Source organism: Xiphophorus couchianus, chromosome 20, assembly GCF_001444195.1.
Source record: "Xiphophorus couchianus chromosome 20, X_couchianus-1.0, whole genome shotgun sequence".
Taxonomy (NCBI): Eukaryota; Metazoa; Chordata; class Actinopteri; order Cyprinodontiformes; family Poeciliidae; genus Xiphophorus; species Xiphophorus couchianus.
Window position 1 is genome coordinate 4,301,287 of NC_040247.1, and position 11,278 is coordinate 4,312,564.

The window sequence follows — 11,278 nt, forward strand, 5'->3', positions numbered from 1 at the left end:
TTTTAGCCCAAACTATTTCTGAATCAGAATCATCCAGGCAGCTACAGTATCTTTTAGTTCAGGCGCTTCTTCGGTAGCTCTGGTTGGGGTCCTCAGTGGCGCCGCTCTCAGGGCAACAAATGTTAACAGAAACGAATAGAATTGACTAAACTATTCCGTGAAATCGGGCTTTAGGGGACTTTGGATCCTTGGACAACCAGCGATGAATCTCGAGCTGCTCGGTAAATATACGAAGAAGCATCTTTTTGTTTCTACGGCTCAGTTTTTCTGCAGCGCTTCGGTCTTGTTGTGGTTATCTTCCTCTGTTAGCCGAGGATGCTAACAGCTAAGATTCTGGTCACAGTACAAATAAAAACAATTGAAGTTGTTACGTTAACTTACGTTAACAACTGCAACTACGCTGCACGGATAAATTAGAAACAAACTGATGAATACTTACAAATGAATATTTTTCATTTTAATACAGGCAAAAACGGTCAGATAGCTACATTTAGCATCCGTACATTTTTCGGTTATATTAAATCTAATGACGCCTGGAAATAGTGAGGCCATATGCTGCGAGCTGATGTAAAGTAATCAAAGTATTTACAGCTTTAACGTTTGGTTACTCAGGGCGGGTTTGTTACCGTGGAAACACCAAAGTAAATAGAGCAAAAACACTTTATGTATTATGAAATGAGGCAAAGGGAGGGTATTTGTTTACCACCAGTCAAGCAAAGTGATTCCAGGTTTTTCTGTGGGAAGAAGATAATATCGAATAAAACGTATATTAAACGAAAATAGATTGATTGAAAATAACGCGGAAAAGAAACTGTAAAATTAAACGATTAAACAGACTAGACTAACAAGCAGAGGTGGGTAGTAACTATTTATATTTAGTTTAGTAACTTTTGGAATAAATGTTTAGGACTCGTTTTACTTCACCGTACTTTTTAAAATTATTACATTATATTATTGTGAGGTACTCTTGAGTAAAATCTTTGAATACGCCACCCACTGCGGTTAAACTCACCGAATAAAGAAAAAGCTTGTTGAGGAGCAATAGAATTTATGTTAAAGTGAGACCTCTTGTTACTACACCAGCTTTGTTGCTTAATGTCGTTTTCTATCTGCTGAGCCTGTTGATACATTTGGAGATCAATAAGCTACAACCCACTGGAGGCATTAATTTCACAAGTTTAATATAGAAAAACAGACGTGAAGAAGTTTTCTTTCTTCTAGAACTTGTTTTATAATTAGTTTATTTTCATGTTTATTTTATCTTCGTTTCAAATACACCAGAATTTGCACAAAACTTTGTATTTATGTCTTTCTGGTGTCATTTTAAAATATTAAATCAGTCGTCACAATCAGTAGCTAATACCCAAACACTTTTCAAACTTGAGTATAAGCACAATGAAGTAGTGGTATTCATACTTTAGCACAGTTTTTGACTGCTCTATGCAGCTCTGCTATTAACTTCATTTTTTTTATAACTGGAGAGTTTATGCTGAGATATGATCCATCTTCTATGTGTTGGTTAGGACTCAGGCATCAGTAAAATACCATTACAATAATCTATTAAAAATAAAAGCATCCACAAGTTTTTCCCTTCACTAAAAAAATATTGCATCGGTGTTACAACGGTTAGGTACAGTATATTCCAGTATATAATTGTTGTCTAAATTTTAAAAGTTAACCATCATCGTAAAGTTTGGATAACAGAGATGTCTGTGTGGTCTGTGGAAGGTCGTAACTAAGCAGTTTGTCAGTTCAGTTTCCAGATTCCTGTCAAGCGAGGCCAGCCAATGGCATGTTGATATTGTAGTTTTTACTCACATGTGATTAAATCTTGTACATGAAATTAAAGCTGTAGAATCTACAAAGTTTCCAAATAATGAACAGAATATTTGGGACGACATTTGGGGACCTTTGCTGAGTAATTTCACACAGAAACCAGTAAAAATTGTATTTCTTATATGTTAAAGCATCACTGAAATGCTCTGATAAAAGTTTGATAAGACAGCTGTTTAAAACTCTTATTCCTTCTTTTTACATTATATTTTCCACTGAATGTTTCAGTTTGTGACGTGTCTCAGATCTCCTCATACTGTTTTTGTATATGTTGCTGTGTTGATGACTTTAACATGTAACCTGTTTTTTTTTATTTTTTATTTCTGTAGAATCGTTCGGGCAGAACTACCCAGAGGTAAGCCACCATGTTTTAATCCTCCAGCAGCTTAATGAGGAGTTAGGAATCATCTTGGTTAATATTTGTCTCCTGTAGTTGGTTAGTAGAGCGTTGTTGGCTCCATCAGCTGTGATAACTTTGGGTTTCTGTGTTCAGGAGGCAGATGGCACCCTGGACTGCATCAGCATGGCGCTCACCTGCACCTTCAACCGCTGGGGCACCCTGCTGGCCGTGGGCTGCAACGACGGCCGCATCGTCATCTGGGACTTCCTCACTCGGGGAATCGCTAAGATCATCAGCGCACACATTCACCCCGTCTGCTCCCTGTGGTGAGGCACGGCCGTTCAGGCTGCAGGTTTCCGTCACAATGACAACGTTGTATGACAATATGAAGTAAATCTGGTCTGATCTGTGGAAATGGAGACAGGATCTGCTGCGTCTTATGTAGATGGATTTTGTGCTGAAGTCTCATGTGGGTGTTGTATTTTTGTTGGGTCCAGTTGGAGTCGAGACGGACACAAGCTGGTGAGCGCCTCGACAGACAACATCGTCTCTCAGTGGGACGTCCTGACTGGAGACTGCGACCAGAGGTTCCGCTTCCCGTCCCCCATCCTCAAGCTGCAGTACCATCCCAGAGACATGTGAGCGTCTCATCGTCTACCTCTACCCAGCAGGACAGAACCTTCATGGTTCTGACCAAACGCTGTGTGTGTTTCAGAGACAAGGTGCTGGTTTGTCCCATGAAATCAGCACCGGTGCTGCTGACGTTATCAGACTCGAAGCACGTGGTGCTGCCTGTGGACGACGACTCGGACTTGAACGTGGTGGCGGCGTTCGACCGCCGGGGGGAATATATTTACACCGGCAACGCCAAAGGAAAGGTTGGTAAAGTGTTGGGTCATTAAAGGGTCAGGTCATTAAGGGTGGGTATAGAGTTTAGTGGGTAAAGGGTTGAGTTGGTAAATTGGGTCAGTTAAGGGTTCGGTGGATAAATAGTTGGGTTGGATTACTAAAGAGTTGGTTCTGGATGGATGGAGGGTAAGTCTGAGACAGAGACGTCACTATGATCTGTCTGGTTCCAGATTCTGGTGTTAAACACCAACACTCAGGAGCTGGTGGCGTCCTTCAGAGTTACGACCGGCACCAGTAACACCACCGCCATCAAGTCCATAGAATTTGCTCGAAAGGGCAGGTGAGGTCCAGAGGGGCTCTTGATCCAGTCCGTCTGGTTCTGTTGGGGCTCTATTGTCACATTCTGAGTATTAAACGCTCTAAATGATGCGGTCGTTAAAAGTCCCCGTCTCCACTGTGTTCTCCTCCTGCAGCTGCTTCCTGATAAACACAGCCGACAGAATCATCAGGGTGTACGATGGCAGAGAGATCCTCACCTGCGGCCGGGACGGCGAGCCAGAACCCATGCAGAAGCTGCAGGATCTGGTCAACAGGTACGTGGCGCCGCTCTTAACTCGGCTGCCGTCAGGGTGTGGACTCCTAAAACGACTATTTCCTCTCCAGGACTCCGTGGAAGCGCTGCTGCTTCTCCGGCGACGGCGAGTACATCGTGGCCGGCTCGGCCCGGCAGCACGCCCTCTACATCTGGGAGAAGAGCATCGGGAACCTGGTGAAGATCCTGCACGGCACCCGAGGGGAGCTGCTGCTGGACGTGGCGGTGAGAACGATAAGCCGCCGCTTTCTGCTCCGTGTTGCTCCGAATGGTTTAATCCTGTCTCTGCTGCCCTCCAGTGGCATCCTGTTCGACCCATCATTGCCTCCATCTCCAGTGGAGTGGTGTCCATCTGGGCCCAGAACCAAGTGGTACGACAGACGTCAGCTGCAATTAGATCAGTCGACAGCTTGCCGTAGATGAGTTTCCACCTGATATTCAGTCTGACACAATCAAACCACATTCTGTTTCTGTCTCTCTCTCTCTATCTCTCTGTTGGTGCATGTGTGTGTGTGTCTCTCTGTTGGTGTGTGTGTGTCTGTGTCTCTCTCTTTCTCTGTGTGTGTGTGTGTGTTTGTTTTTTGTGTAGGAAAACTGGAGCGCTTTCGCTCCAGACTTCAAAGAGCTGGATGAGAACGTCGAGTATGAGGAGCGGGAGTCTGAGTTTGACATCGAGGATGAAGACAAAAGCGAACCGGAACAGATAGGTAACTATTGGGTCGCTGGTACTATTGAGCTCTATGTTCTAAAGCCGCTCGTATTTTTGGTCTGGGTTTGGTTTCCCGTTTGTCTCCTTGCGACTCAGAGGTGACCTTGGAGCTGACCTTGGTTTCCTGTTTCAGGTGCAGACGCTGCTGAGGATGAGGAGGTGGACGTGACCACGGTGGATCCTATCGTTGCTTTCTGCAGCAGGTAAACCAGCCGGATGAATCCGATTCCTCTCAGATACATGAGGGGCCTTAACAGGACTCTGAAAAGTGTGGCAAGCATTTCTTTTCAGTCCCCTACACACTAAAAGCTAAGAAAATGTCTCAGATTTTCATTTATAAAAAATAGCATAAAAGCAAAGATAGTGCATAAATAATTTTCTCTCATTTTAAGTTTGTCAATCCCATGAAATCCTACTAAAGTTTACGTGAAGCTCTAATGGTGCCAGATCTGATCTCCACCAGAAAGAACCAACTATTTTGGAGTTCAAAGTTGATGACACAAATATTATCACGTTTTCTTTCAAAACAAAAACATAATTTACATTTTTCTTTAGAAATTTTACGTTTTTTTACCTTCATAGTCTGTCGTCCTTCTGTCATTGTGATTTATAGTCAGTTGTTTGTATTTAAGGATGTGCACATCTTTAATTTTAATTAAATTAATTAGCATATCACATTTCAGCTGCAAGGTTCAAAGTGCTTTACGCCATGAAAAACATAATGCCATTCCCAATTATGAAACAAGAAATGAACATTATCAAATGACGTCAAAATCATCAGACAAATTCACATCAGATTTATTGATCAGTCTTGCAGCTATTATGAACCAAAGACAAGTGTAACCAGGTACAGCATTCAGCTTCTATATACCACAAATCTGGAACAAACTTCCTGAAAACTGCAAAACAGCTGAAACACTGAGTTCCTTTTAATCTCGTCTTAAAACTCAGCTGTTTAGATTTGCTTTTGAAACATTGATAAACATTCTGGTGTAGTACGACCACCAGACAAAATGTTATGTTTCTATTACTGACTGTGTCTCCTATGACTTTGTATTTTTATGATGTAAAGCACTTTGAACTGCTTTGTTGCTGAAATGTGCTATACAAATAAACTTTATTGATTAATTGATTGAATGTTGACGATACACAAATATTATCACTATTTTTCTTTAAAAATAAAACACTTGATTTATGGTTTTTCTTTTAGAGATTTTGTGGTTCTAAAGTGAGGATCAGATGGGTTTTGGTGCATAAAATTCAAGGAGCAGCTTTGCCCCACACTTTGATGATGAAATATCTTTATAATTAGTGTTTTTATGTTCTGTTTATGACCTGTTTATGGGTTTTCATCGGGTGAATCTTTACTCCTAACTTTCAAACCTTCTCTGCTCACATCGGAGCCGGTAAACCTTCTCCAGCTTGAAGCAGTTTTTGAGTCTCTATGTTTGTTTGTGCAGTGACGAGGAACTGGAGGACAACAAGGCCCTGCTGTACCTGCCCATCGCCCCTGAGGTCGAGGATCCAGAGGAGAACCCATTTGGGCCACCGCCAGACACCTCGGTGCCGCCCGGCGCCCCTGAGGACGCGCTGCCAGGCGGCGGCGACAAGAAACAGAGGCAACCGTCGTCTGAAGGGGGCCCAGCCAAGAAGAAGGCCCGCACTACCACCATTGAACTGCAGGGGGTGCCCAGCGACGGTACGAAGGGCAACTACACCGGGTTCTGGTTCTGCTGAGGAGGATAAATGGGTTTCTGTTTGTTAAATTAACATTTCCTGGACTTATTTATTAAGCAATAAATCAGTTAACAGAAATATAAATTAAAATGAGTTCAGTAATTTTCATTTGTATGATTTATCTTTTTTCTCTCACTCATCATCCAGTGTTTGGTGGAAAAAATCTTCAGTCTGGTGCTTTGGTCTCCACTAGCACTATTTTTCAAATACAATTTTGTTTAGAGACTTTAGAATTCGTTTTATTTATTTTGGATATTTAAAATGTCTTCCTGTTCCAGTTTTAAATGTTCACTAGAATTTAAAGTTGATTTACCTTTGAGACTAAATGTGTCACAATAACACATTTTGCTGGATGATAAATTGTCCCAGAAGTTATTGAGATAAATGATATTGTTGTTTTGAGACCATTTTCAAGTGATATAATGATAAATACATAATAATGCAAGAACACATTATCACAGATCAATAAATTATGAAGTATCTGTAAACATAATTGTTCTTCAAAAATTGGCTTGTTTCATCCAGTTTGTGGTGGAAAGACAGAAAAAAAAACAATAAATCAAATGGAAATGATTGAGTTTTTTAAATTCATCATGTCTTTAATTCATTTATTGTGACAGGCTTGTTGAGATGGTAAACATGCATCATTATGTTATTACCATTGTATTACTTGAAAATGGTCTCAAAACAACAATATTGTTTATCTCGGTAACTTCTGGAACAACAAAATGTGTTATTGTGACAGGCCTATTATTGATCATTTTAATCTGTTCTTATCCAAGAATCCAGAATGTCTCTCTTAAAGTTCCCCCAGCGTCCTGAAGGTCCGACCTTTCTTTTGTTTCCTCAGAAGTGCACCCCCTGCTGGGTGTGAAGGGGGACAGCAAGTCCAAGAAGAAGACAGCAGGTCGGCCGAAAGGCTCCAAAGGTAAAGACAAAGACTTCTCCTTCAGGCCGAAGCCCTACAAGGGCGAGCGGCCCCCGTTCCCCATGGGGCCCGAGGCCCTGAGCAGCTCTGGCCTGGGGGGAGGAGGAGGAGGAGAAGGAGGGATGAAGGTCAGGGCAGAGGGGGCCCTGGCGCCAGGTAAGCCCAACCCCCCACCCCCACCTGCTGCTGCTGCTGAGTGTGGCTGACCTGCTTAACAAACCCGGCCTGTTCCCAACCCCTCTGTGTGCCGCTTTTAGTCCCCGCCCCTCACCTTGAACCACCCAGCTGCCTGCTGCTCTACACCTGATTCACCTGTAAACTTGAAGATCTGCTTCAGTATCTGACTGATAGGGCTGGACAATAAATCAATAACGATATATATCCCGATAGACACGTGATATGATAGAATATTAAATATATAGAATATTAACTGAACTCTGATCCAGAACCGCACAGCATTCTGGGAGATGTAGGCTGAGGTAAAGCTGTGGATGCTCAACATCTCACTGCTAGCTAAGCTAGGTTAGTGGAATCAACGCTCTCACTCTTTGGTTGCCTAGCAACTCACTCATTCCTTGGTTACCTAGCAACGAGCTGCTGAGTTTAATGTCCCGCCTCTTTGCCTCATTGTTTATGAGCTACTCTTCCTGGGTTCCACCATTAAAACACTTACACACATGGAAATCATTCAGATATATATGATGGATGACAAATTTAACATGCATATCAATAAAAAATGTATTACTGATCATACAAAAAGTTGATAAATACATAAAATATACATTAATTAGCCACTACAACTATAAGTATGTAACTCCTAAAAAGCTTTTGAGCTTCTTTTTAAAAATTAACTGCTGTTCAGCTTTAATTGGAGTTCCACTGTTTCATTGCTCTGTAAGTAAAGGTGCATTTAAAAAAAATTGTTTTTGCTCGAGGAATTTGAAAATGTTCTTCAACTGCAGCTCTAGTTGACATATTCTTATAACTAGTTAAAAATAAAAGACATGAATTGAAACTGTGGATAAAACAGGAAAAGTCATGCTACTGGTTTACCAGAATTTCAGATATTAAAACTAAAAACTAATCAATAATTATCAATATTGACTGATATGAAATGCTTGTATTGTGATAGGTTTTTCAGCCATATCGTCCAGCCCTACTGACTGAGAATAGGTGAAAGCTGCTGCAGCCTCTGATCCAAATGGGTTTTAGTCGGGTTCTGCTCGGTGGTTTTCCTGCAGGCGAGCTGATTGGTCCAAATGAACTTCCTGCTTGACCTTTGACCCTCCTGCTCCCTCTCCCGCCTCGCTCCGCGGGCTTTCTGTGTGACCTGCTGTGGTTCTGCTCGGGTTCTGGCTGCTGTGTCCCAGATGTCTGTCATGTTGGTATTAATGTTGGACCTGAACGCTGCAGCTTCACGTGTTTATTAAGAATCGCCTCTGCAGGCCCGGGTTTCTGATTTAGGACCAGGGTCTTCCTGTTTGACCGTTTCTGACTGAAATTCACTAAATGAGATTTTTAAACAAATTTCTGTTGCAGCGTCTTCGGTTCGGCATCTTTGACCTCTGACCTCTGACCGTCCTCTGACTGTCCTCTATATTCCTGCAGGGAGTCTGGTCTCTCAGGCGTTCAAGCAGCACAACATCGGGGGGATGGACTGATGGCGAGGAGCGCCGATCATCTCCGTCTCAGACAAATGGACTCAAACTTCATGTTGTTAACAGACTGAATGAATTTCTGCTGAGCAGATCTGAGATCAGCCTCACAGGAAATCTTCTGGACTCGGATCTCCGACCAGAACCGGGAAGCACCAGAGATCCACATGTCCTCCTGTCTCTCTAGGATTCGTCTTGTATAGAAAACCTTCAAGTCCTCGTAGTCTGTTGCCCTTCCTGTTTTTATACATATTAAACTGTGTGATTTATAGTCAGTTGTTTGGTTTTTAATGATCAGGTGGTTCTGGTACACGTGAACCGTCACAGGTTCTAGACAACTCTGACGGGTTCGGAACAAACAAAATTGGTGTCAAACGTTTGTGCAGCATAAATTTTCCATTTGTGCTGCTGTCGTCGTGAAGAAATGAATAAAAATGTTTCCAGAAGTCAACGAAAATTAATGTTGGAACTGTCACTTAAAAATGCTTCGGTGCTGAACTGTGAACAGGAATAGATTAATTTTAACAAATGAAATTAATTTTGAACTAGGTCTTATTTAGGATGAAGTGGTACAACAACAAAAAAGGAACAGACGTAGTGACGTACTTTGGTTTGTGATCACTAGGGGGTGCTATTAAACTCATTGTACTTTTTAAAGACATAAAATACTTCAGAACGTGTGATAGCCATCTAATGAGCCTGTTCAAGCTAAATTTCACGACTGACAGTCATCAACACTTAAATTTATGTCTTAAGGTTTGACTCACAAAAACAGGAAGTGTTCTAGCACCAGGATAATCACCTTCCGGTTGTGTTGCCTTGGAAACGGAAGCTCCGTGTGTTGTGTTGCTAATCTCATTTCGTCATAATGAATCTTGAAAATTGTGAGGAAACTTTGGCTGTGCCTCTAGGAAAGGCACTAAACTCCATCCAGTGCATCAGAGACCGAGTCAGAGGTAAATATGACAAGTTATTTGTTGCGGACGGAATGAAAAAAACAAACAATAAAAAAACAATAACAGCAATTGCATGCTAATTTTCAGCTAACTTTCAAAGCCTATGGAGTGTCTCTTAAAATCCGTTTTCCTGTTGTTTGTCTACTTCTCTGCTATTAATATATTCACGTCAACTCTTTTTATTTCCCCCGACGTTGTTGTTTTTGATTTACCGGTCGATCTACGTTCCCACCTTCATCTATGGTCATGAGCTTTGGGTCGTGACCGAAAGAACGAGATCGCGGATACAAGCGGCCGAAATGGGTTTTCTCCGTAGGGTGGCTGGGCTCTCCCTTAGAGATAGGGTGAGAAGCTCAGTCATCCGGGAGGGACTCAGAGTAGAGCCGCTGCTCCTTCACATCGAGAGGAGCCAGTTGAGGCTCGGGCATCTGGCCAGGATGCCTCCTGGACGCCTCCCTGGTGAGGTGTTCCGGGCACGTCCCACCGGGAGGAGGGGAAGTCCCAGGACACTAGGGTTGCTATAATTGATAGAGATATGTAGATATTATTTATAATGTATAAAGGTATTGATTATGTCACCTAATTAGCTCTACATCCTGAAGAAAATGGAAAAATATGGTGTTTTAGAAGATAATTTATATTTTACGTTGTCAGTAATGGCGAAATTAATAGTAAATAATAAAGACTTTGTGGTATTCTGATTTAGTAATGTAATTCTATTAGTTGTGTTACCACCCCACGCCACTAGAGGCAGTAACAGGCCCGAAAAGATACAACTAAGGAGCCGATTTAGAAGTACACAGAAAGCTATGGAATTTGTTAAAAAGTGTAAGCTGCGCTGAAGTAAATAAAAGAGCGAAGTTCAAAAACATACTGAGAGTGAAACGCCTTCCTAAAAATGAAGATATATCACAGATTTAAAAAATAATAATAAAAACGGGAGACCGCGGATAATGTAGGAAATAGCGCCACCTTCACTTCCGGAGTGCAATGGTGCCATTTCCAAATAAGGTATGAGACTGACAGTGGTCCGTCCCCGCCCCTTTCTGTTTGCTGCAGCGAGGTGTGCTTGCTTCTGCCTGGCTGCGTCACAGTACGGTGGCCGACAGGTGCAAATGCGCAGCAAAAGAGAAAACATGCAAACAAAAAAAAAACACGCGCACAAATTAAATGCGGCAAGCAAAAAGCGAACAAAATGCAGCAAACAAAAAAGAAAACACCCCCGAATGAAATGCAGCAAACAAAAAGAGAGACGCAAACAAAAAAAAGAAGACACCCCCGAATGAAATGCAGCAAACAAAAAAGAAAACACCCCCGAATGAAATGCAGCAAACAAAAAAGAAAACACCCCCGAATGAAATGCAGCAAACAAAAAGTGTTGAAAACGGAAGCGCTCCAGACCACTAGGGGGAGTCAAAGAAAATCGAGACCGAGCTCAGAACGGTATGACTGACACAAAGTCTATCACGCTACCCATAAATTATTCTGTTATTCTATAATATTATAAAAGACGGCGTATCTTTTTATAATATAAGTATGTATAGTATTTATACGTACTAAATATAGTACGTATAAATACTATACGTATTTATACGTACTATATACGTACTATATAGTTATACGTACCTTTATAAGTAAAGGTACGTATAACTATATTTCTGAAAAGAAATATAGTTATA

The 11,278-nt window shown here is 41.8% G+C and overlaps 1 protein-coding gene across 2 annotated transcripts; it reads left to right on the forward strand.

Annotated features, from left to right (window-relative positions):
- Positions 1-64: 64 nt before the first annotated feature.
- Positions 65-9,088, forward strand: rbbp5 (retinoblastoma binding protein 5). Of its 2 annotated transcripts, none has more exons than XM_028003784.1 (14): positions 65-221; positions 2,163-2,188; positions 2,327-2,499; positions 2,671-2,811; positions 2,889-3,051; positions 3,253-3,362; positions 3,496-3,615; positions 3,686-3,839; positions 3,914-3,985; positions 4,204-4,321; positions 4,457-4,526; positions 5,784-6,022; positions 6,911-7,144; positions 8,597-9,088. In XM_028003784.1, exons 1-14 carry the CDS (start codon positions 203-205, stop codon positions 8,647-8,649), a joined length of 1,692 nt encoding a protein of 563 aa, XP_027859585.1. In that variant the 5' UTR covers positions 65-202; the 3' UTR covers positions 8,650-9,088. The 2 variants fall into 2 exon arrangements, with proteins under 2 accessions (XP_027859585.1, XP_027859586.1); XM_028003785.1 differs by having other exon boundaries at positions 6,911-6,988.
- Positions 9,089-11,278: the final 2,190 nt, after the last annotated feature.